Here is a 27,449-nt window from a genome sequence, read left to right as displayed (position 1 = left end):
CTCCAGAGCTGATAGTGGGAATAAAAATCAAGAAAGATGTTGGAAGAGAATTTAATAGGGCTCCACCTGCTGTTAGAGGTGCTGTTCTAGACATATGTGATTTCACCATGTTGAATCATCAGTATTTTAAAGTTACAAATTATAATTGGTTTGGTTTATCTTAGAAGTCCATGTTCTAAATGTAATGTTGTTTCCCATGTGTCTTAAGTTTAGATTAACAAAGGGTAACAAAATATCTCACCCTGAGTAAAATGTTGGTTCAAGGGGTACAGGAGGAGGCTGTAAGCCACTATTGATGAGTGACTGTGCTCTCCAAGGAAAGAATTTTGGAATATATACCAAAAACTAAAGTTCATGTTGCTTAACTATGTTTTTAGTGACTTTTATGTATTTTGAAGTGGAAATAGTTTCCTGGGAGTTCTCACAATGCCACATTGCCTCTTGCTGCCAGTTCTTTATGCCTGAATTACTCCAAACTGGTGTCCAGGAAAATGCAACACTGATTTCAGGCCAACAGTGAACCATTTATTACATTGCACAATAGTAGCCCTTTTACAAATACTATTATTTATAGTAAGTGCACACAAAACTCTTCGTAAAAAAGCTCCACTAGCATCCATTTATGTTAACACACAATGATCATTTCAAAATCACTTTCCTATGCTGACAGCAATAGAAAACAGGGGTCAAGAAATTAGATAGATAGATAGATAGATAGATAGATAGATAGATGATTAGATTGATTGATTGATTGATTGATTGATGGTAGATAGATAGATAGATGATTAGATAGATAGATTGACAGATAGATGGTAGATAGATAGATGGATGACATACATAGATACACAGAGACAGAGAGAGAGACAGAGAGACAGAGAGAGAGAGATTGCAGCATAGCCCTGAAACAACATAAGATATTAATATCAAGCTGTAGACTATGGCACTTTCCACACAGCCCCTGACGTTCTGTACATCCTAGAAGAATGCGCTTCCCTTTATCTTCCAGTGACTGCTGTCACTCTCCAACTTTTTGACATAAAATTATGGAATTGATGGTCATCTAGTTTCTTCTCTGCTTACATTCCCAGGCTTATTTGTCCCCTCACATTTATTTCAGACACATTTACTTGCTTCACTCTTGCTTAGTCTTCCTCCAGCTCAGTTATTGTTGGCCTGCTTACCTATTTGTTCATCTCTCACTTTCCCAGGGAGATCCTGTTGGTCCATGTCTCTCTGAGTTCTCACTCTCATACCATCTCGTCCACAGGTACAGTCCTGTTCTTTTGGTCGCCACTGCCAGCTTCCAGAGAGGAAACTTAGCAAGTCCTTGGTCTCAGCTCAACTCATCACTTTGATAGGCTATTGCAGGTCTAGGGAAACGTTTATCTTATATACCCTTTTGTCTTCACATGGTTTCTGTCAGTACTACGTGTTTGGAGTTTGAAAGAGGGGCATACAGAGTACTTACTGTGCTAGAGTGGAAGTCAAGATCTGCATATCCATTAGTTTGTGCTGGTAACTCCTGAGCACATTTGGAGGTAGGCTTTTCTTTAGGCCACCAGCTCATAAATAATGACATGAAGACATATTACTAATTGTGAAAGCTTGGCTGGTAGCTTAGGCTTGTTTCTAAATGACTCTTATAACTTAAAATAACACATATCCTTTAATCTACCTCCTTTTACATTGCCCAGTGACCTTTACATTAGAAAGTCCATGCTGCTTGTTCTGCATCTTCTGGAATCTCCTCATGACTCTCCCTTATTCTCAGCATCCTCTCTGCCCAGAAAATTCTACTTAGCCATTGGCTGCTTATCTTTTTATTAAAGCAATCACAGATAAAAAAAAAAAAAAAAAAAAAAAAAGCGGTGGTGGCGCACGCCTTTAATCCCAGCACTCGGGAGGCAGAGCCAGGCAAATCTCTGCGAGTTCGAGGCTAGCCTGGGCTACCAAGTGACCTCCAGGAAAATGCACAAAGCTACACAGGGAAACCCTGTCTTGGGGGAAAAAAAAGAAGCAATCACAGTGACATATTTTTACACAGTGTAATCAAATATCTCACATTTCCCTCTTTTGGTCTAAATAAAAAGTAAAGGATTTTAGCTCTAACAATAGAGCTAAAATCAGGTAAGAATTACATTTACAGTGTTCAGTTCATTTGTATTTGGCAATTTCAAAGAAATTACTCCATTATTTATCCTATCTTGGTGAGTCTAAAGTTTTGTGCCTAATTTATCTTCTATCATAACTAAGGAAAAATAACTATATGTAGTTTTCAACTCCATCAAAGACCTCAGAAGGATATAATATAATATAATAATATTACAAAGTGCATTGCAGGCAACTTCCAAAATCAGAGAAATGACAGAGACATCTGGCTACCTGGACAGTCACCCAAAGTTCCTAGACAACGGTGGGGCATCCAGTCTTCAGCCTACAGGCCTAGAATACCTGACAGACTTTTTTTTTTTTTGAGCTCAGAGCCTTGAGCTTGCTAGGCAAATGCTCTACCACTGAGCTAAATCCCCAACCCCTGACAGACTTTTTTATGAAGCAGGAATTTTGAAAGATTGTCTTGGCAAAGTTCCTTCCCTGTGTGTCCTGCTTGTCTAGTTTGTATAGCATACTGCCAGCAGTCAAGGCAAGAGCAGTTTCTTGCCTAGTGGCTAGCTTCGCCACAATGAAAGCAAACTCCATATGGAGGTTCTTTGATGCCCATCATCCTTTTATGAAGTAGATTGGTGCTGCCAGGAGCAATCTACTTCATAAAAGCTTATTAAACATATTAAGTGCCATATTCTATAGAACTCTGAAGTGTTTGAAGACTACTGTCTATCTAAACTAGATCTCTGTTTGAACTTGAAAACATACCTAACATGATTACAACTTTGATTGTGAGATGATTAACTACTAACCTATATTTCTTCATTATCCTAAACAGTTTCTAATAATAACTTTCAAGAACTAGAAATTTACATTACATTTTTAATAACCTGCAAAGGTAAAATACCTTAAACAGTAGTAGAAATGTATGTACAGTATATTCTAACAAAATAACCTTAAATTTGTATCAATACGCAATAATACCTTAAACAGAAGTAGAAACATATATACAGTATATATACAGTAACAAAAACAACCTTAAGTTTGTATCAATATATAGAAATTCATATCAATGTATAATTTTTAAGACTAGTAGTTGCTTTTTTAGATTAAAAGTAGATTCAATAAACTACCCCTTTATCCTATCATTTCTCTATCACCCTTTTTCTTTTTAGAACAATATTCCTGAATCTAATCTCCTTTCTTCAGCTTTTTTCCTGACCATAACCAATAACAACTTGTAACTTAATCCCCCCAATGACAAATATGCATAACCCACTGAATGAGTTAAAACCACCCATCCTACATCTTGGGAATGTGGGCATGGTGTTCTCTAGACTGTTTCCTGTTGTTTGGGGGAGCTGGTATCTTTGGGAGACCCTGAGAAAATCAGAATAATGGTCAAGTCCTGGCTAGAATAGACTGTGAGACTGGACCATCTCAATCAGCAGCCTTGAAGCTGTTCTAGATGAAGAACTCTGAGAAAACTGCAACAGAGGCACTCTGAAAGGCTGGATGCCTGGGCTTCTTGTTTTCATTGGTGTCTGGTCCCCTTGCTCTGAAAACACACAAACTTTCAAAGATAACATGCATGTCTGCATTAACACAAGTATAGACTGTGTGTTGTACACAAGCCAGCCAAAGATGCATTTTTTGTTTTATGTTTGAGTTAGTAAGATATATGTCACCTGTCTTGACATTATTTTTGGTTTATTTCTTTATGTTTGTAACCAGGATGTTTCAGAGATTCTTTCCCAATCAAATCTGATCTCTGTGAACCACGATCGAATGAGTTCACAGCCTTTCCATTTCCTGTGGAAACAGAAGCATAACCTCTTCCCCAAAGCATTGCATTTTTTGAGTTCCATTTTAAGGTTATGGCATTCTTAAAGTTTCTAGACTGGTTTATTTCAGCAGTTCTCTTTAACAATCCCACGTCTCCCAGCAGCTGTTGTTTGCTTATCAACAATCAAAAAATTCAAAAATAACACAATAATATACAGGATCCAGACTCCCTGTGTGTTTCCCATCTCTATGTGGCTTATTATTACTACTTTACTTTTTTTTAGAAATTTTTATTATTTTTAAACTTGATTTATTTTTATGACTGTCTATACTTTTTTTTCTCCTTATGCCTACACACGTTGTTAAACACACTAACCTGTTGAGAAGTTTTTGTTTTTGTTTTTGTTTTCTATCTGAATCCATTTTACTGCACATCTGCAACCTTTTCTGTCTGCATGAGCAAAACCTTAACCTACCATGCATCTTAGCTCATAGCAGCTCAAGCCCATAGACAGTGGCCAGGAGATAATCTCTGTTCCAAGGCCCATATAAATGACTGCAAGAGTAGGGAGCTGTGTTTGGCTCTATTTTTGTTTGCTTGGAACTTTTTTTTTTTTTTTTTTTTTTTTTTTTTTACATTTCTCAAGTTTTATGTGGAAATGCATGCACCCACATTGGACACTATTTGTAGTGAGCCTTTGTCCCATTAGCCAGCTCTCAAATCATGACATGGAGACTTCTTATTAATTATGAAAGCTCAGCCAATCTCTTAGGCTTGTTTCTAACTAGTTCTTATAACTCAAATTAACCAATATCTTTTAAAATACCTTCTTTTACATTGCTCAGTTACCTTTACTTTGGAAAGCCCAGGCTGCTTGTTCTGCATCTTCTGGCATCTCCTCACAACTCCACCCTTCTTCCCAGCATCCTCTTTGCCCATAAAATCCTGCTTAGCTCTTGGCCATTCAGCTTTTTATTAAACCAATCACAGTGACATATCTTTACACAGTGTAATCAAATATCTCAGAATATTTCCCTCTTTTTGTCTAAATAAAAAAGAAACGGTTTTAACTCTAACATAGTAAAACTATAAACAGTAAGAACAATTATCGGGTAAGAATTACATTTACAATGTCTAGTCCATTTGCATTTGGCAATTTCAAAGAAAATACTCCATTATTTATCTTATCTTGGTGAGTCCAAAGTTTTATACTTAATTTACCTTCTGTAATAATCAAAGAAAAATATAACTATAACTATTTAGTCTTTAACTCCATCAAAGACCTCAGAAGGATATAATATTACCCGAATAAACAAAGTGAATTGCAAGCAGCTTCCAAAAATATAGAAACAACAGAGTCACCTGGCTACCTGGACAGTCACCCAAAGTTTCTCTATAATATTGGGGTATCCAATCTTTGGCCTACAGACCTAGAGTATCTGGCAGACTCTTCCATCAAGCAAGAATTTTGAAGGAACTTCCTGCCTTATCTTTATGTAGTTTTACAGTATTTTCTTTTGTGTCCTCTTATTTAAATGGGTACTGGAAATATGAGCACAGAACCTTGTGCTTATGTGGAAGTACATTCCCCACTGAGCCGTTTGTCTAGCCATATCCATTTCCATTTTAAAAGTTAGCCATGTATGGTAACATTTTCAGCCCTTTCCCCTGAGTGTGGCACTTATTATTACATTGGATTTAAGATTTGATAACCCAGGAATGTACATCTTTAACAACAACGAAGCATTTCTTGGCCCAGGTGTGCTTGACTCAGAGCCATCAGTGTTGAACATTCCATGGTCATCAGAAGTCAAGCTGAAACACTGTCTCATGCTCAAACTCTGTGTCTCATGCCAGTAAGGGAATAAGGAGGAAGAAAAGCAAAAGCTACAGTTTTTAATTTAGAAAGCAGGAAAGATGAAGGAGGCTCTCATAGCAGCAGGGTGTGCCATTGAGTTTTTTTTTTTTTGTTTGTTTGTTTGTTTGTTTGTTTGTTTTTACAGGCTTTGATGTAGGACTGAGCAGAATCTCTTTATCGTCTTGCCTCTATTGTGTTCTCCTCTCTCTGCTTTCTAACTTCCATTCCACTGATTTTCATGTCTCGGTGGCTTCATCCTCCTATGTCCTTGGCTGACAATCACCTTCCGAAGTTCAACTGTTTCAAGATACTGTAACTCAAAGTGTTCATGAAGAGGCCATTGTTTCCCTTAAAACATCATTCTATCTTGCTTTACTGGTTTATTGATTCCAGATCATTAATGAAACGTGCTGTTTCTTTCTCTTACCTTTCCTTCTTATGCTCAGGGCAATCTTGCCTTTGTCCTCTTCTCTCCTGGTCCTGATCTCACTACCTAAAGCTTGATGATCTCTACTGCCCCTGTCTGCACTAGTAACTCCATCCCACCCTTACCAGCACTGGAATGTCGTCTCCTTCACCAGCAGTGAACCTCCGGTCAGCCTCTAACCCACTTTCTAGTTGCTTCTCTTTGCTACAAAACAAGGACAGCAAAGTATTCTAGGTCTTTTTCTTTACCTTCTGGTTTTATCTGCTAGATAAATGACCTTAGCTCACAGGAAACGTCATTTCTCCCCCAAGAGGTTCCCTTCATACTTTGGCTCTCTCTGTTCCCTAGGTGGGAAAAACCCTCTTGTTCCTTCCTATACAGGTGATGGTTTTCTCACATTCTTTAAGGTCCCTTTTCAGATGCTATGACTTCAAGTACTTGTTTTGAGCCTCACAACTGCATTGAGTTAGAATCCTACTATAACATGTTGTCTTCCAGGGAACTCAATCATCTTCTGCTTTGTTTTATATCCATCTTCTTAGCAGATTGCAAATTCCTGGCAGTTACAGACCGTGCATAATTAGTTCTTGGTATGTGACAAATCAAAGACTTTTAATCAGCAGTAACTTCTTGAGTTTGTGAATAAATAACATGTGTCTAATTGATTGTTTTTCATGGTTTAAAGAAATGAACTGGAAGGCTTTTTAAATATAGTATCATTTCAATTATTATTTTTACCCCCAAAATTGCCTGAAATACTTTGCTTCTTAAAGCTCAGCATGAAGAAGATAAAAGTCTCTGTGTTTGTTTAAACACTCATCTCTTTTAACCCTTTCCCATAAAACATAGATGATGTATTGATAACTAAAGCTAATATCTGTGAATTAGAGCTGAAGGTACAACAGTGACCATTTAGAAACGACTTAACTGTCTTTCCTGTCTCTTCTAGGGATTGTGTTTTTCCAAATGTCTCATAAATACAGTATGTGAGAAAGTAATTTCATGCTAACTAGCTGGATGGTTTTGAGAAGTCAATGTGTCATCTTTTATTGTTATAGTAACAATGTAATGAGTAGGATTCTATCCTAAAGAGATAAATTTAGAAAGCTGAATTTAGCATGGAATGGCATGAAAAAAATGTCAAAGACTTCAAAAATATCAAGTAAGAATTCTGGTAGAATTTCTCCTAGCAAAACAGGAATTTAAGTTTGAAACGTCTCCATTGTTTAAAAATCTTGAAATAAGAAAACAAGGCCCTGTGTAAAAATAATTATGTTCAATTGTCCATTATAAGATCTTCCTCCATAGATGAACAGTTATACATCACCATCAGTGAAGATCTGTCCCAAGAATGTAAGTTTGGCTCAGCATCTTCACATGAATCCGTGTAGAATATCAGAGTAGATTAAAGATCATGATCACCACAGAAGATGCAGAAAAACATAAAAAAAACAACAGAAACCAAAATCTCCAGTGTCACTTCCTGATCAAAAAGATCTACAAATTAGGAATTTATTGAAAGGAGTTTTCCCACCTTGGTCAAGAACATCTGTGTAAAGTTACAGCTGACATCTTCTTAGATGCCAAAAGAATGTTTCTCCAACAGTAGGGGAAAGAAATCCACTTGCCATTTCTGCTCAGTTGTAAAGGAGGCTGTAGCCAGGGCAATTAGGTAAGAAAGGTGGCGAAGGACATTAACTAGAACAGCAGTCGCTCCTTGACTTCAAGGGACACATGCCAGAAATCCCAGTGGACGCCTGAAGCTATAGTTAGTATCTGTCTATTTCTGTCTTACCATCTAGTTAGCCAGCTCTTTACATATGTGTATATAGTGTTTTTCCTATAACATATAAATACATGCATACATATTTGTTGTAAAGTTTAACTTACACATGAGGCACGATAGTTAGGTGCAGTACTCATGTTAGCACAATATTAAGAAACTTAGGGGGTTCTTGAAAACAGGATAATATCAAGGGGACAGTACAGGAGAGTGTATACAGTGTCGATGTTCTCAGTAAAGAAATGTTTGAAACCTAAGTAAGATGAAAACTTTTATCACACCACTCAGAATATACACAATGTCCTGTTCTTCCATTTAATATTTTTGGACCATTTGAGCGTGGCTAACTGAAATCACAGAACATGGAGCCATGTAGAAGAGTGGGGTTGTCAGTAAGCCATGCCAGAATCACAGACAAATAGGCCTGTGCCTTTCCATGTGTCAAAATGTATTGAGTAACAATAAATTTACAAAGTACAGATGTTCCAGAGGCAACAATCTGCCTGATTATTCTTATTTCCTTTGTAATCTGGTTAAAAGGAACACGTTCCTTTATTCCAGTTTTAGTTACTAACATTAACTCTTAGAGATCATGCATCACACTTGTGTGTGTGTTTGTGTGTGCATGTGTGTGTATGTGTATGCACATATATTTATATGGGATATAAAATGGAAGAGATTTAAGAGGTTTAAGAGGTTTAAGAAGCAGGCTGATAAAAATGTAAAGTCTGTGTTGATAAGATTATGAACCCAAACCAGCTACAAGTAAAAGGGCAAGACCTGGTCAATAGGCAGAAGAACAGGTAGATGAACAGCACATCCAGAGGGGTGAACAAGAGGATGAGCAGAAGCCAGTTGAGTAGGTTGCAGCCATGATGGGGTCTAGCTGAGTAATAACGGGGAGTTCTCTGCCTGTTGATCCTTGATGCACACACATGATGACAGGTCAGTGGTTGAAGGGGTGATTGATGTCACCCTCTTAGTTTGGGTATTCACCTCTTTATGGGGTCCAGGTGAGGGAGTTTTAGCCTTTCCTGAGTCCAATGTATTAGATAAGTTCTTGACCCTTCTCTCCATGATATGGTTTTAGTATGCTCATGTACTGGCACAGTCTCAGTTTATCATAGTGAATTATTAAGGTGGTAATAGTAAGTCATGTATCAATCTCGGCTGCATGGGTGGTTCTGGACAAGTGATGTGTGTGAATGTACCCAGGCTCACAGTAATTTCCCATCCTCAAAATGTAGTCAGGAGCTGCTTGTGAGATGGAGTGTTTCAGGATGAGGCACAAACTGAAAACCACCGCTTTACACGGTGAGAGCAGGGCACACCCTGGTCTCAACAGGGGGATTACTGTGTTTTGTGGATGATGTGCTTAGCCAATAAACTACCACCTAAATGAAAGGAGATATCCCCTAAAGAGTCTGCGGTGAACTCTAAAAAGATATTAGAGCTGGTAGATTACTTCGGGATTGCTGCAGTTAGGGATCAACATGCAAACACATTTTCTATACATTGACAGTGAACATTCTGAAAGTGAAATTAAGAGAATTCCATTAATAATAAGATCAGAAAGAGCCGGGTGGTGGTGGCGCACGCCTTTAATCCCAGTACTCAGGAGGCAGAGGCAGAGGCAGGTGGATCTCTGTGAGTTCGAGGCCAGCCTGGTCTCCAAAGTGGGTTCCAGGAAAGGCACAAAGCTACACAGAGAAACCTTGTCTCATCTCAGGTGGGGGGGGGGGAGTATAAGATCAGAAAGAAAGAATTGTAAAAGGAATCAAAAGATTAGCATTCAGAAAACCATAAATATCACTGAAGTCAATTAAGAGCTAAATAAATGAAAATAAATTGTACTTTTATAGGTTGGAAGGCTTGCAACCAGAAGTGCAAGCAGAAGGTGGAGAGCATGCTGGAAATGATGCCTCAAGGCCCACCCCAGTGACACACCTCCTCCTAGAAGACCACACCTCCTAATCTTTTCCAAAGGGTCCCACTAACTGAATACCAAGTACTCTAACATAGGAGCCCATAGAGGCCATTCTTACACGCTTCCACAAAACTCAATAATAAAATGGCCAGTTTTTAAAAGTGGGCAAGGGCATTAAGTACATTTTATGCAAGACACACAAAAGGTTGATAAGCACAACATGAGAACACCAGCAGAATATCCTTAGAGAAATGCAGTGTGATAACATTCCAGCTCCGCTTAACAAAAAAAAAAAAAAAGCACCCCCCCCCCAAAAAAAAACAAAACACTTCAACAAACAAAGAAGGAGAATAATAAATGTAGGTAACGATGTGGAGAAACTGGAGTGCTCATACACTGTTAATGGGAGTATAAAGGATGACTGAAGCTTTGAAGACAGTTGGTCTTCATGACTCCTTAGACTTTATGTTAACGACAGCTTTGTGTCCACTAGCACCCAAGTGTAAATCCCCCACATGTCCACAGTGGATGATAAGTTGCATAGTGCATCCAGCAACTCAAAGGAACAAAATGCTGAAACACACCTTAGTGTGGAGCAGCCTAGCAAATGTCAAACTACATGGAAGCCACATTTCCCCGAAGACGGCATACTTCATGATCTCATTTGCATGGGCTGTGTAGCACAGTCAGTTGTCTTACGACAGAGTCTGTATTAATGATTACCTGGGGCTTACAGAAGGCCATGAAGAATGATTAATAGTGGAGTGGAATTGGCTGGGAGGGGTTGAAGGTGTCATAAAGTTAAGTTACAGTGATGGTCGTGTAGCCCTGCACTATATTTAGAAAAATACAGTAGACCTTTATAAGGTGAATGTGTGAAGTGTAAAGTATGTGAAGATTTTCTCAGTTAAGCCCCTCAGATACTACAAAACTCAGTGCAGTTCATGTATGTTGTCCCCTCAAAACCTGAGAAGGAGAAACCAAGCAGGGAGTTTTCCATTTAGAATTCATTTTATCACACTGACATTGCTTTATTCGGACTAAAATATACAGCAATTGATTGTACATCACATCCCAGCTCATGGATTTTCCTTCAGTCCACCAATGTACCTCAATAAATAGAAGCTCAGTATATAACAAAAACAAGAATGTAACAAGAAAACATCTACAGGCTGTACCTAATGTACACAGGTTATTGGCACTGGTGGGCAGGAAGTATCCTAGCAGTATTTTATAAACAAAAAGTCACTTGTTTTATTCACACTAAGTTTTCTTGAGCAGGTGCTCATGGAGGGCTGTTGAGGATGCTGTGTCCCTGTTACAACAGAGCATCCCTTTGCAGTGTCCTTAGAAAGCAGTGGTATCTGTGATCATTCTACTCACTATTTTAGCACCATGTCTTGCTAAGAGTAAGACCCACAAAAATATGAGATTATGTGGCCTGGCAATCAGAAATCCGTCAGATAGTTTTCTCTAGACACTGATTTCCTTCTTTTTTTTTTTTAAGCCATGTGTTTAGACTCATCAACTCCATATACACTCCAGCACCCCTTATGTCTTCCAGGCCCCTCTTCTCACCCCTGGTTCCTGGGCTATCCTCTGTCCTCTCAGATCCTGTTCTTTTATTCCCAGATTTCCATCTCTTCTCCTCAGCAGTTTCCCTGAGATGTTGATGGTTTTCACCATTGCTTCTTTAAATTCAGCCCTGTTTATTTCACCTTTTGAAATCCCATCCATTTGTTCCATCTACTCTAAGCTGCAGAGTTAGTAACAAACCGTCAAAGTTCGCATCCGAAACTTAGCCCTCAGCTGAAGTCCATACCCAGAATCTTAGCTGGGTGGGTCATGAGTCTACTTCTCTCAAACCCAACCCTCCCCCCACCACGTCCCATCCTCCCTCCATCATTCTACACCATCTGTCTTATAAATCAAGGCATGTGTCTGCCTTGTCTTCCCAGTGACAGAGTTCTGTTCTTCTGTCCTGATTCCTTACTGTTTTCTTCTTCTTCTTCATGAAGCCTAAATTCAGGCATCCTGCAATATTGTCTCTTCATGAAATGCTCTTGTTTCACTTAAAAATCTTAAACAGCAGACAGTTTCTTCAGAATAAAAGCCAAACTCTAAAGATGATGCTCCAGGATTCGGCTTCTGTTCTACCAACTGCGCCTTTTACCTCCACGTTTCCCAACTGTTCTGGCTCATGCAAGTCCCAGCCTTCAACTGTGCTGTTTCAGACTCCCTCACACCCTTCTACTTCCTGGTACTTAGTAGTCTAAACTGAGTGATGTTGAGGGCTCCAGGTTTATGCCAGTGAAGCCACCTCTCTGACTAAGGGATTGTTCATGTATTGCCTGTGAGCCAACTCACAATGTTAGGATGAAAAAGGAGGTTTATGTGGACTTTCTCAGAGAGTTTTTCTTCCTCTCAAGAGGGCAGAGACCCTGGAGAGACAACCTGTCTTTGACTGGATGACCCAGTCAAAGGTCTAGCTATACTTACAGTAGCTATTGGAATCCATCAGGGAAAGTAGATGTAAGATAAATTCAGAGTATTGAGATGCTGTGACCAGGCTTCCACACTGTAACTAACTGCCTGACTTTCCCTATTCTCCAAACCTTTTCCAGGAAACAAAGTTAGGTGAAGGAAAATGGGATATTTATAGTGTAGCCAAGCCAGGGAAAGAATCTAGTTTTTCTCCGTACCTTGCCTGTATCTAGTCAGAAAGACTTAGAATTCATAGAGAAGGAATATGAGGACCAGAATGTTTAGACAGCTAGGCGTGTGACAGTTTAATCCGAACTTTCATAGAGTGCAGGGGAAGAAGAGCATTTTGACCCTCTGTTCTAATCAGGTCATCTTGATTCTCCTATACTTTTATAAGTTTAATATGGTTGTAGAACATCAGCCTGGGTGTCTTGTGACCTAAGCAGGAGACATTAGTCTAACTAATCCTGAGGTCTATGTTACTGGACTTTCAATCATGATGCTATTAAATATCTGGCCTGTGTTTAGATCAGTCTTTCTGGAATTTGAAAACCAAAGCTAGTGCACTTTAAAAATTCAAAACGTTCAAGATGATGTGGGGGAAGCATAATAGATGTGCAGAAATGGCTTTCCTTTTTCCTTTGAATAGACCAGGCACCCTTAGATACACTTGTCTATACTAAGGCAGTGTATGATGTTCATTGATATAGGACTTCCTTTCAAATCTGATTTTAACATAGGTTCCTGAAGAAACAAATTAGTAAGAGAGTTATGTGTATTTAGTCCACTGAACATAAATGTCAATGCTAAATTCTATTAGGCATTTGTATACTGAAATGCAAAATGTCTGGACCATCATGATTCTATTTGTTTGTTGTTGCTTTTGTATTGCTTTGTTTATACCTATCTCTTTAATTCTTACAATTTGAAGAGTAACTTGCCTAAGACTATTTGGGGGAAAAAATCATTTTTTTATATAAAACCCTCAGCCTCCTGACACTGTTTGTGGCATGTATCTATTTTGAAATTTAACCTTTTAAGGTTTCTATCTCATTCTAAATAAACAGAGATTTTGTAAAATGAATGTTTTAATAGAAAACCTCAAAACTGAATGTCATAGCATGCTGTTTAGTTTTTATCAACTTAATGAAATTAGAGCCAACCAGGAAAGAGGACACTTGGTTTGAGGAACGGCCTATGAGCAAGTTGGTGGGGCGTTTTCTTAGCTGATTGATGTGAGAGAGCCCTGTCCCCTGTGGGTGGTACTATCCTTGGGCAGGTGTTTCAAGGTGGTAGAAAAAGGGACACCTGGAGCAAGCCATGGGGCGAAGGTAGTAAACAGCTTTCTTAATCTGCACGGGCAGAGTGTATTGATGATCATCTCTGAGTCCCCAGCAATGCACTGATGTTGAACTAAGGAAAGAAAAAAAGGCCACGTTGGCGTCATTTAACCAAGAGTGAATCCAGATTTGGATCCTCCACTTCATGCACCAGGTATCTCCTGCCTCCTGTCTGTCTGTTGTATGAGTGTGAATCTGTGCCTGCATGAGTTGTATGAGTCTGAACCTGCGTCTGTCCCTCACACAGGGCTTTGATCTGTCTTTATTGAACTGTACAGGAAGCATCATATGGAGAAGGGAGAGGATACTTTACATAAATCTTTAATTGAGTTTTAGAGGGGATTAAGTCACTGGCTACCACTGATCCCAACTGACCCAGATAACAAGCATCATCATTTATCAGCCAATATCCATAGATGGTTGCTTTCAACTTTATATGTTAGATTTTAGAAAGTTGCTTTCAGCTTCTGTGTTTGCTGCTTTCAGCAAATGATGTACACACAATATTTGTGTCAAGGGTATTGAAGAGTATATAATTTAAGGTTACAGTTGTGCATTAGCTTAGGTTGTAAAAGTTGATTGCATGGGAAACCAAAGGCATGTAAGTGTGACTGTTACATTGTTCTCTTAAAAGCAAGTCAAGCAAACTATTTGAGTGCACAGTAAGATAGCAGTCTCAAGTGATCTCAAGGTCTATTATTAACTTTGACTATGAGCTCCAGCAAAAGCTCCAGTCTCTTCTATTTGAATGTAAGAGATATTTTTTTGTAATATTGCATCACCACACTATTCCGTGGCCTCTGTTTCAGTTCCTGTCTCCAGGTTCCTTCCTTAAGTTCCTGCCTTGTCTTTTCTCAATGATGGGCTATAAGCTGTAAAATGAAGCAAACAACTTTTTGCCCCAAGTTGTATCACAACTGAAAACAAACTAGAAAACAACCTGTATTTCTATATCCAGATATTTCTTTCAAAAATACTCCCCCTAAATGTCAAACATCATTCACATTTCAATTCTGGACAAAAAAGAAAAAAGATTCTTTATTAGGAAATGCTTACAAATAAAAGTTAGTGTTCCAATGAAGGCCATGAGATCTTATAGTATTTAAGAGTTTTCATTAATCCTAAACTAACCAAACTCTTGGACTGTTGATATTTTGGACAATGAAGAGAACAGGATGCAGGTTCAGTCCTCCATTTGTGCCGACTACTTCACCTCATAACGTTCTCTGTTCCGTCTTCCTTGGGGAGAGGCCATTTATGGTGAAACTTGCTGTTTGCCGTCTAATGGCTCCTGCTTCGTATCTGTGCTACTCTCCATTGCATGAAAGCAACTGTGCATGAAGATGGCTGCACAGGATGCAACGGGTCCTAATTTGCACACATGGTTTCACTTTGCTGGGTGAAGGCTGATGGGAGTGCTGTTTCCACATCACACATTTGCTCCTCATTTGTGTAGGCAATTCGTGTTAGAATTCTGATCTCCCAGGGGGATTGGTAGGTGTGGATTTGTGCCTCTGTCCTTCAGCAGCTGTTGAATCTCAAATGAAGATAATAGTTGAGAGGATGTCTGAATATTAACCTTCTTTTTTGAAGAATGTACAAAGGTGATTTAAAAAAAAATCTAATGGTTGCTTGTGATACAACTCATTAACCTGATGATTTGTCGGAATAAACAGGCAAAAAGTAATGAGTGCATCAATAGTGGGATATCAAAAAGAGATGGGTACATTTATGTGTTTTTATTTAAAACTTTGAATCGTTTATTTCTTATATTTCCCATTTCGTAGTTTTAATTGCTTTCTGATTGTTTGAGAATCTCACACTTGTATGGGGTGTGTTTGATCAAATGTCCCCATTCTCTGCCCTCTATCTCTTCCTTCTCCCTCACTACTTGACCCCTGCAGCTGCTCTGTTTTTAACATGGAGTCTCCTCTGTGCTGCCCATATGTGTATTGACGTCGGACCTTCTACTCAGGCTAGCTTCTCAGGGACCACATCCCTAAAGAAAGCTGGCTCTCCCTCCTCTGGCAGCCATCAGTCATCAGCTGCTCCTCAGCTAAGGGTGGGCCTTAATGTCCACCTCCCTTCTGTATGCTGGGATTTTGGCTAGCTTTGCCTGAGGTATGCCTTGTGCATGCTGTTACAGCCCCTGTGAGTTCATGGGAACTTTGTGTGTACTGCCAGGGAATACTGTTTGACTGTGAAAGTTCACTACCCGGACAGTCTTCCTACCTCTTCTTTCGCAGAGACCCCTGAAGCTCAGGGGGAGGGGTGTAATTAGGGAGCTTAAATGTTTTCCCTCTCATTTATAATTAAAATGCAGTTATTTTCCCTGTCTTGCAAATTGAGACATTCTAAAAGAATGTATACAGCACAAGAGGACAAGAACATAAAAGAAACAAAAGGTTCCCATTTACTTTGATTTTAAGTAATTATGTTTATGACTTTTATAATTGCTTCCTCTATTCAGTGGTCTTTACTACACCAATGTCTTTGCTAACAATGCCAGCAATTGGGTATCCCTGCCTGGGTTTTCTCCCAGAGGCTCATTTCCTTTGTAAAAGGGATTAACATTGAGCTCCCAGTGTGCCTAACTGAAGTTTTGTTTGACTTTTTACCTCTTCCTGCTCCTGGGATTAAAAGGGAAGTACAGGAAAGCTTATGGAGACTCTCCTGCTTTAGGTCAATTTAAGAAAAAGCATACTTTCTTGCCTGTGAAAGGAAGCAGTCCATTCCCAGAATTAAGCAGAGTGGATACACACAAAGAGCAGCAGTAGGAAAAGTGGGTCCTTCCCGGTGCCTCAGTTGTACATTGTTTCAAATTGAAGTTATTCCCAGAATGTCAAATGTACCCACATCCAAATGCACTTACCAACAGCACATCCTAAAGCCAAATGGGAAAAGATAATCCAATACCCTCTGTTAGTTCCGATGATTGTTAAAATTAGCTATGTTTATATTTAACTATTACATATTTAAAAGGTAATTGTATGTGTGCTTTTTTTGAAGGGCTCCAGAAGTATAATTCTCTCATTGGTGTAGTGTAGGAACTAAAACGTTGACATCTTATTTGCAGTTTAAGTTGCATTTGAGGGGAAAGGGCTTATATAGAGCTTTGCTTTAGTTGGCCTTGTTTTGCTGTCCTGGGAGGCGACTCTCAACTCAGTTCCCATAGATATGTGTGAGAAATTCCTTAGGGCCTGAAACAAGAGTATCTTCAGGGTTACATGATCTGACCTAATCAACCGTGAGTGCTCTCATAGTTTTTAAATCCTTTTGTTTAATGAAGGCCTTTCTCAATTATCTTCCCTTGATTAGACATCGATGAGTGCAGTGTGGTTCCTGGGGTCTGTGAAACCGGTGACTGTTCCAACACCGTGGGAAGCTATTTTTGTGTCTGTCCACGCGGCTTCGTAACCTCCACAGATGGCTCCCGGTGCATTGGTAAGCCTTGTATTTCGAACGTACAATACGCACAGCTTCTTTATAATGACAGGACAGCCCGAACAGGTATGAAGATGGTAACGATTATGAAACCATTGGGAAAATGAATGAAAGGGTTGTTCTACAGCCTTTAGCAGTAGTTAGCATCATGGGAAGGGTTGATAGACCAGGTACCGTTTGTAAAGTCTTCGCTTTTGGGAGCCATCTGGCTTCGTTTTGTGTTGTCAAAATCATTTTTTGGAAGGAAGATTTGGTCAGGATGTAACTGTTGCCTAGCATTGCAGGCACAGCACAAGAAAGATGTAAAAAATCTGCTTGGGGAACTGGAATATAGTAATTAAAGGTTCTTTTGTTGCTATGAATCATGAACACAGAGACCACCTTATTTGCTTAAGCTTGTTTATTCTGGTAAAAAGTACTTATTACAAAGGAGGTGCTGGCACCCCAAATTTTGTGTTTCAAGCAATATTCAAATTAAAGCCAAATATATTTACATGGTCTGCCCTATTTAAAAAGACGAAGCTGTACTTTGCAGCCACATGGAGCACATCCATCAGGAAGCATGCCTTAGGCTTTTGTCGTGTGTGCCCAGAGATTATGAAATGCCCTTTGATGTACAATCATATTATAGTTAGCTTTCTTCACATTCCTTGCCTTGAGCGTTCATCCTGGCCAGTTCCAATATTGAGCTGATAATAGTTGCAAAGAGAGGGAAAAGTATGAACAATCTCTATAGCAGCACTCAAGATTTATGTAGTGATGAATCAGAGAGATTAGTCTAGTGCCCAAAAGAATAGAGTTTCATGGTCCAGCGAAAAGAACATGTGGGATAATAAGGCTTTCCCCCAGTCTGGCAGTTAGTGTATCAGTAGCTCCCTGGGGAAGTGGGGGTGGTCTATGAATTAGTGCGAGTACCAAGTGAATCAGTTTACGATCTAGAACTACAGAGTTAAGAAGATAAACTGAAAATCTCATACCATCAATAAAGGACTATGGCTTGAAACCACTTGTTGGCTATCTACCTACTAGGCACTAAACTAGCTATGGTCATCCATCAATGAGTAAGAAGGTGTACGTTCTGCCATCAGAGGGCTGGGTTGTTATCACAGATAATAGGAACACAGGATAGACACATCGGTGACAGAGACAGCCACAGCTATCACCAGTTGTACAGGATGTGGGAGGCACTGCTCAACCTCAGTCTCACCTGCAGATCTGTTAGGACTCAGGCAAGCTGCTGGTCTCTCTCCACCTCCACTAGAGAGAGTGGTCAATAGAATAGTCCCATTATGCTCACTGTTATTATTAGGAGAAATAAGGAATGGTAGATATGTCTACACTTCACCACAGAGTTTATAGACTCATTATCTTTCTTCTCTTTTTTTTTTTTTCCAGTAAATTAAAAAAGCCTGTTTGTCTCTTGCAAGTCCTCACTGAGCTTGTATTCAGGGCTCATCTGTAACCACCTCCTTCCAACCTTACATGTACATCTCTCCTTGTGAAGTGTGATAGCATTGCCTTGTTTGCCTGCAGACTCCTCTGCCTGCATTATTGTGGTTTTTCTGTTCCGTACACATCAAAGCTCACTCATTCTTTGAGGATTAAATTGGGAATTTTTTTTAACAGCCACTCCTACCTAATCTCAATTTTCTTTTTGGATGAAATGAATGAGCCCCTCATGAATGAGCGCCCCCCTCCCACAAGACCCAGGTCCCGTAGCTGGGGCTCTATTGTCCTCTCACAGGTGTCCCTGCTTTTCCCACTAGCCAGACTTTGGGCTCCTGCCTTAGTCAGCCTCCTGGATCTCAGGCTTTGTGTCACACGTCATGCACATTTCCTGGAGTCCATGCATTTGAGTGAATGGGAAAACCACCAAATGTGTGAATGAGACCATAGTGGGTGTAGGAGTCTCATTTGGTTAATGACATCTTTGTGTCATTTGGCTTTCTGATGGACAAGGTGATGCAGAGCTGAGTCATGGACCTTGATACTTCACAGGTTGACTCCAGATGCTGAGTCCTGGGCCTCCAGAAATCCCCTTCCTCTAAGAGGAATCATTCCATCCCAGTAGACAGAGGGAGGGCACCTCAAAAATAGAAAAGTGAAAAATGACTCCCAGAAACTAGAAAGCTCGTGCTAAAATTAAGTAAACAGCTTAATTTAAAAAATTACACACATTGTATTTTGAATAAGTATATGTTTCCATATATGAGGTGGGGGAGACCAAATACAGCATTTTAACATGTAAGAGGTTTTTGAGTTTTAAAAGTCTTGAGTGCATATTTTCTTAGGTTGAACTTATTTATGATAGACTGTCATGTCATGAATATGTGGATCCCCCTCGGCTGTTTGTTTTGTAAGTGCATAGTGTACACGCTAATGATGCTGAGCGGGATAAACTCAGAACGGTCTTTGGGATGCAGCTTTGTGCTGTTGCAGCTCTGTTCCGAGAGCGAGCAACACTTGCTTCATCGGCCCTGCTCCCTTGTCCTAGTTAACGCCATTCTCCTCCAGTGTCACAGGAAAGCCAACAGAGTCAGTATGCCGCGTCTACAGTACAGTAGAAAGCATCAGGTGACTGAGCCTTTTCCCCCCCAGACAAGAGTTTCATGGGGCAGAAGCATTCCGCTAATCATTTTAATTTTCAAATAGTGTAGCCCTCCCGTTTCATTTAATGCTGAATTAGGAAGACAAATCCTAACTTAATTTTACCTAGTGTGTTAGTTTTTTTTTTTTTTTAAATCGAGGAAAAAAAAATTAACTTAGAAACTAACATATGCCACCTTTGAAAAGAGTTGACGTGTCATGTCACTTGAAAGCATTTTAATAGTGTTATTTAATGAACCTTGTGTCATTTTGGAATTTGCTCCCCTCGGGCATCATTAATACCTCATTTCCACAATTTAATCCAGGCAGCGAAGAATGACTGGCACAAGGAGTAATAAGTGATGAATGTTTAAGCCGCAGAGAGCAAGCTGGATGCAGGCAATGGCGGCTGCCTCTTGGTGCTCTCAGAGCTAGCTAGCCTCCGCCCCATCAGAGGCAAGAAAAGTTTAGAAAAAGAGATAAAACGCTTAGAAATTCTTACAGAAAGTGATGTTGTAACAGCATTCTAATGCATTTCCCTCCAGCTTTACATGTGTTTTTGCACGGTGTCACCTGGAATGTCCTGAGAATACAAACCTGAAAATATAATGTGAAGTGTGTGTGTGTGTGTGTGTGTGTGTGAGAGAGAGAGGGGGGGGGGGGCAACATTTGAGGGAGGAAGTAACTCACTGCTAAATATTTTCAAAGTACTGTGTACTGTTAGGCAAAAGAAAAGGCTAAAGCTGGCAAGGTGGCCCAGCAGTAAAATACTTATACAAGCCTCGTGACCTAAGTTTGATCCCCAGAACCCACATAAAGGTGGGAGGAGAGAACCGACTCCACACAGTTGTCTTCTAACCTTCACATGTACAGAATAATAACAAAAATGTTTTAAATGTTGACAAAGTTAAAATTCTAAAGGAGAACACTGGAGGGACAGCTCCATGAACAAAGTACTTGCTCTGCAAGTATGAGGACCAGAGATTAGCTCCCCACAACCCACATAGAAAGCCAGGCAGGTGTGACTGCTGTGTGTAATCCCAGCACTCAGAGGGTAGAAACAGGAGATCCCTGAGCAAATAGGTTAGTCAGACTAGCCAGAAATAGCCATCCCCAGGTTCAGTGAGAAACTCTGCTCAACAAGTAAAGTGGAGAGCAACCCAGGAAGGCACTTGTTATCAATTTTGAGCTTCCATCCAGTATGTCCACACCCATGTACATGTATCCCACACACACATGTGCAACACAGACACACACACACACACACACACACACACACACACACACACACACACACGCATAACATTGGAAGGAAAATCCTCAAGGAGCTGAGCACCAGTGTAGATCTTAGTAAGTACATAGGAGCTGGACCTGTGGAAGAATAGGATTGGCCAAACAATGGAATGCTGTGAGCAACTGGGTGCTGAAAGTGTCCCATAAGGGCTCAGGAGACACTGAGCAGAGCTTAGTTGGGAAAGAACTGAGTAAGAGACTGGTTAGCAATAAAATTAAAAGGATGGGTTGAGACTATGTCTGATGCTAGAGTTGACTGCAAGTACATCCTGAATGCAGTGAGTGTCTATCAAGAGTTCAAAGAAGGCTGATGCATGAAAATCAATGGGCCAGTCAGTCAAAAGGAAAGATCATCATTCAGTGACCTAGTTTGATGGCTACTGAATGCTCTTTAAAACTCAGAATGTAGTAATGGTATGTATAATATGTAGCACTCTGTGTTACATTTTGTGCTAATTTCTGGTACATTTGCAAGAAAACACTTGAGGAAGAACCCGAAATACCTAAAGATTTTTTTCTTTATAAAAGCTAGAAGGCATGTCAAGGATGACCAGTGTGGTAACTAGTTCACAATTGTATAAAAAAAAGCAAACCAGTGATTAAGAATGAGTGCCCAAAGATGAACGAGACAAGGAAGAATCTTACCTACCTCAAGGGAAGCAAGTGAGCCTGGTTCCCACTGTGGTTCAATTTCTTCCTTTGTTCCTAGTTCAGTTTCTATTGAAAAATGTCAACAGGTAGTTTGCATAAAAGTATCCTAGGACAAGACAGTTCTGTGGAGTTAATCTACAGTAACCCAAGCTGGAACTAGGCCATCAGAAATGTGGATGTTTATCTAGTGTCAGGACACCAGCTATTGTGAGTGTTCTGACCAGGGCTAACCTCCTCTGCTCTGTGTTTTAGTGAGTAGAGATCATTCACTACAGATATACATACTTCAGGTTGCCATTCCCAAGTCTAACCAAGGATTCATCATTCATCACACCCTGTTGTTAGTCACTAGTTCTCTTCAATCAACTTTAGACTAAGTGCCAAACCATGAGGCACATTCTGATGATCATACCACAATTGTGTTTCAATAAAGACTTACAATTTATTCAGAGGAGGTAAATTGTTTCCTCTTTCTGGGGACTGTGGTAAATAAGACTTGCAAAGCCTGCTTGGGAATTTAACAAGTATGGGGATGCCTAGAGGAGTAGACAATGTACTCTTCTTACTTATGATGTGTCAGTCTAGTTGAGTGCACACCAGGTGTTAGGACCATGTTAGTATGGATTTTCTTGGACTTTGGCCCCAATAAGTCCTTGCTGTAATGAATAATGTTCCTGGGCAGCTTTCATTTCTGACAGAGCTCTTCTGAATGTCTCCTCTCTTGATAAAATGCTTTACTGCAGCACTTTGTAAGGACCATGGAATTACAGACGCACACTGGACCAAATTGAACTGGCTTCCTTTACAGTATATCTTTTTGTGGACCTTAACCATGGATGCCACTGTTCTGTACCTCGTGTTAGAATAGTCTGTGTATTTTGATTCAAGGGATTAGAAGTGAGTCCGCCGTTTCTTTGCTGTTATTAGAGGAGAGTAATCATGTAGTTTGTGAAAATATTTATTATTTTCTTTATAGTTCTACCTCTCTGCCTATGCCCTCTCACAGATGGCCTGGTTTCCTAGGTGCGTGTTACAACACTACCTTGAGATTTCCAAACCGTAGACTAGTGTGTAACACGAATCTTAAAAGGTCTTAATAGAAAAACCTGGAGCCAGATATTAGGGTAAATTCTTGAAATATCAGAGAGACAGAACAAGCCACAGCCAACCTCACCTCACCAACTCCTCAGCAGATTCTGTTTCCACAAATCCTCAGACTGAAAGCCTCTGAGTCCTCACCCATGATGGTCTCAGTTGAACTGCTTAAAAGCCTCTAGTTCCTGGTCCTCACGCCTTATATACCTTTCTGCTTCCTATCATCACTTCCTAGGATTAAAGGCATGTTTCCTTCCCAAGGAAAGATATGAGATCTCAAGTGCTGGGATTAAAGTCGTGTGCCACCACATCTGGCTCTGTTCCCAGTGTGGCCTTGAACTCACAGAGATCCAGATGGATCTCTGCCTCCTGTGATAGGATTAAAGGCACGTGCTCAGAGCCTATGGTTATAAATTCTCAAGAAGCAGCTGCTTCCTTCTCCCACAGCTCCAACATAGAGACAGTCATGTTTCTTCACTTCCCTCACTGTATCACTCATGCCCTCAAGACACTGGTCTTTGAGGCACCTACCATGGTGCATAGGACCTAGACTTCCAGTTCTGTATGCTCTGTGCCTTGTGAAGCTGTAACAGAGGTTTGGAAAATCTGTAGTTTAATAGAAGCTGAAAAGTGAAACCCAAGACGCCCATCTTCACTTCACTTGGGGGCTCCTTTTTATCTTGGCTTTCGTGTCAGCAGGGTGCTGTTTATCCATACGATTTTTTGTACTCTTCAGGATAATTTCATTAAGAGGGGCATTTGAGGTAGCCAATCTACCACATGGCCAGGGGGGCCTATTGTTTTATTGCATTTTCCCACCAGCTCCAATCCATGAGTAAGAAGAGTTCAAATACAGTTATGGAAGTAAATCTAGGTCTCCTGACTCCTGATTTTGATTTTGTTTTCAAACATGCTACAATCTCTTTCAGGCAGAAGCCTTGCCAAATTTCATGTTTCCATCCTACCTGGTAACATTGGTTATAGTGGTTATATAACATTGGTTTTATATTTATATATATAGTTTGAGGGATTATTTTTAAGAGTTCAGGACTTACTTACCTTAATTTACATCTTGTTCATGAGAAGTACAGCAATCAAGTAGAGCTAAGCATATGAGACTTCGGCTCCTAGAATGAATATTTTAAAATGTGTTCCCATGACTCACTTTACAATAGGTGTTAACCTAGGATATTACTCCCAGCTACAAACTGTTTAAACCCAGCTCCTAAGAGTTTTAGTGTCTCCTGTGGCTGTAAGCATCCCTGCGTACAGCAGGTCCGGTGCTTTGCTTTCCAGCGAGCTGAGCCTCTATTGGAAATCAAAAGGATACATTTCACTTCCTGCTGGCTGTTTGGAAGCCAACTCATTTGTTTCAAGCTGGCTTGGAAGCAATCCGAGATCGCTATGGACCATTCGCGGAAATGATGTATTTATGTTAGATTTTGTAATTAATGCAAAGAATGTCAGCTGTATGTATGATTGGAATTATTTGCAATGATTTTTTTTTATAATTTCATGAGTACTGTATTTACACCATTTGTATCCCTCCTTCCTCTTCCAACTCCTCCCATGGCCCCCTCAGATTGATGACCTCTTTTTCTTCAATTAGTATTGTTACACATGTGCATGTATGCCTAACTTATTGAGTCCATTTAGTGTTGCTTATATTTATTTGTGTTTAGGACTGACCACTTGAGACCGTATAGCCTGTCAAGAAGCTTGTCTGTGGAGAAAACTGATTCTCCCTCTCTGTTTGCCTCATTGGTGTGATGCTCCTGAGTATTGTCCTGTACCTTTTTACAATCATGGAGAAAATGTCTTTGATTACTTCTTGATAACTAGGCACAGTGGTAGACATCCATAATCTAGCACTTCAGAGGCTGGGGAAGGATGATTTCATGAAGCTTCCCTGGGCTCCACAGTAAGCTCTAGGGCTGTCTGAGCTGTCTATTACAACCCCAGGGGCTTGTTTGTTTGTTTGTTTTGACAAAGGATCTTGATCAAATGCCAGTGCATGTAATTAACTGGACATAACTTTTTCATTCGGGTGGTTGTACATCAGGTTTGCTCATCATCTGGGTTTTTATTCCAGTGTGGTTGGGAGTTGACAGTCTTTTGTGACCACTAAAACTTGTCTTCCTGTGTTACCTGCCACCCTGATTCTGTCTCAGTTCAGCTGACAGAATGACCTCTGTTAGACTCAAATTTGATTTGTTACTTTTCTACCCCAAATCTTCCAGATAGCATACCAATGCCTTACCATAACGGAATTGCCAAACTCAATGATACCTTTTTCTTTTTTTATTATTAGTAAGAAATTTCCTATTCATTTTACATACCAACCACAAATCCCCCTCTCTTATTACTTAACTTAACCTATTACTATTAATCTGCATGTTGTCACATGTCCGTGGCATTACCTGTCTGCAGGCATCTTGTTGCTCCTTGAGTGGCGGGCTGGCATCTCTCCTAATCTCCTTTCTTCTTCTCTCTCTTTAATTTGAATGTCCCGCCTAAACTTATTCTGCCTCGCCATTGGCCAAACAGCTTTATCATCAACCAATCAGAACAAGACATATTCACAGCATGCATCTGCCCAATGCTCTATACAGCATGGCCCTAGCTACTGCCCTCATCAAAGTCATTGCTCACCTGAATGACTCCTGTGCCCTCTTGATGGCGCTTCCTTCTCTTCTGATAATTCCCACCACAGTCAAGATCTTTAAAATGTCAGCTATTATCTTTTCTCTAATTGAAACCATCCCAGACATATTCAAATCCCATAGTCCTTTCATAGTGACCTTAGGGCTCCTGTGACACTGGCCTCTGCAATTTCTTCTTCTTTTGTCAGTTCGGACCCTGTTCTTTGTACAGTTGCAGCCCATGTACTCAGACATCGACCTCTGTGGTGGCTTCTGAATGATCCTTTTGTTTTGTTTTGTTTTGTTTTTCAAGATAGGGTTTCTCTGTGTAGATTTTGGTGCCTGTCCTGGATCTTGCTCTGTAGACCAGGCTGGCCTCAAACTCACAGAGATCCACGTGCCTTTGCCTCTTGAGTGCTGGGATTAAAGGCATGTGCCACCACCACCACCAGGCTCCTGATTGATCTTTAAATCAGCATCTCCATCAGTTAGATGTTGTTGTAAAGCAAATAGCTACATAGATCTCAGTAGCAGACAGCAGAACATGTGTAGGTCATGTTTGATTCTGGCCTGAAATACATAGAAAGCTCTAGGCCAGCCTCAGCTACATAGCACAACCCCATTCTTTTCTTGTTTAAAAAAGTATTTTGATGAAGCCCAAACAAGGTTATGAAGAATGGGATTAGGTTGTCACTGTTCATTGAGCACCAGACCTATTTGGCTTGTCACTGAAGCTTGCCTCAGATTTGCATGTCTTTTGCTTTCATATTCAAGAATAATATCACAGAATCAGTATTTAAAGAAATCTTTGATGAACACATGGATTAAGCAATGACCAGATGTGTGAAAATTAAAAGACAAAGGAATGAGCTGGTATAAGAAATATTAAATCAATGCAATTCACCTCTCCTGTGTTTGCCTAACATGGCAAATGGTTGGTGTAGAAACCAGAGGTAATTTCACTATATCTTCTGTTTTCCCTTATGTCTTCAGATCAGAGGATGGGCACGTGCTTCTCTGGCCTGGTGAATGGCCGCTGTGCACAGGAACTCCCGGGCCGAATGGCAAAGGCTCAGTGCTGCTGCGAGCCTGGCCGCTGCTGGGGCATCGGGACCATTCCTGAGGCCTGTCCTGTCAGAGGTTCTGGTGAGTGTCAGGCTCCTGTCACCTTGGCACCAACAGTATTAAGACAATAACATAGTAAAGTTAACATTTTACCAAGTTAAAGAGACAGTAAAGTGATCTCCACCCTTCTTCTTGAAGCAAATCGTGTGTTGTTTGGATTACCGTCACCTTGTAGTTTATCAGTCCTTTAGAGTCGTTTCTCTCGTTTCTCAAGAACTGAGAATTAATCCCTCTCATATCCTATGCCTTATCAGTGAGTTTCCATTGGGAAAAAAATCCCCTTAGGATGAACAAGAAGTCCTCTTGTTAGCTAGAGCACAAATAGGAAAACATGATTAAGGATCCATAAGTGAATATGTTGACATTTTTTTCTGTTGTCTTTTTCCATGTGGAATTCTAAAACTCAAAAATAATTAAAGCTTCTGAAATTTACTTGTAAAGGCATATTATATATGCAGTTGCAGAGAAAAAAAAATGAGACACATTCTTCATTTCCCTCAAAAGCATGAAGCCATAACACACTCCCAAATTTGATCTCTAATATACTGCCCTAATTCCATGAATAATTAGGAAAATAAGGCAGTTGCTATAGCCTTGCTTCTTACTTGATTTTGATATTCACACAACTAAGTAAAGATTTGAAGGCTACTGGATAAGTCTACTGCTAAAATTTATTTTAAAAACATTATTCTGAACCTATCTTCATACACAATTCCCTAAAAATGAAGAAAACAGATGCAAATTGGGACGGACACAATACTGATGAGAATTCAAGGAAAACCAAACATGCAGAATGAGTTACCTAAAGCTTCCCACCTGCTCATGTAAATTTTTTGCAATAATAGTTATGCCTGGAATTTTATAAGTTAGGCCTAGGGTGTAAAGTAAAAAGGTACACACAAAGG

General features: G+C 40.0%; 1 protein-coding gene across 1 annotated transcript in view; it reads left to right on the top strand.

The window, feature by feature from the left end:
• The window catches only part of Fbn2 (fibrillin 2), a 215,328-nt gene that overhangs the window by 78,564 nt on the left and 109,315 nt on the right, over positions 1-27,449 (top strand). Inside the window, exons 8-9 of the mRNA XM_036205263.1 lie at positions 17,027-17,152; positions 26,413-26,565. Coding sequence (XP_036061156.1) covers positions 17,027-17,152; positions 26,413-26,565 — 279 coding nt within the window. The remainder of the gene's footprint in view (positions 1-17,026; positions 17,153-26,412; positions 26,566-27,449) is intronic.

This window comes from Onychomys torridus, chromosome 13 (genome assembly GCF_903995425.1).
Source record: "Onychomys torridus chromosome 13, mOncTor1.1, whole genome shotgun sequence".
Classification (NCBI taxonomy): Eukaryota; Metazoa; Chordata; class Mammalia; order Rodentia; family Cricetidae; genus Onychomys; species Onychomys torridus.
The sequence above is the reverse complement of the archived record's forward strand: the minus strand, read 5'-3'. Positions and strand labels throughout refer to the sequence as shown.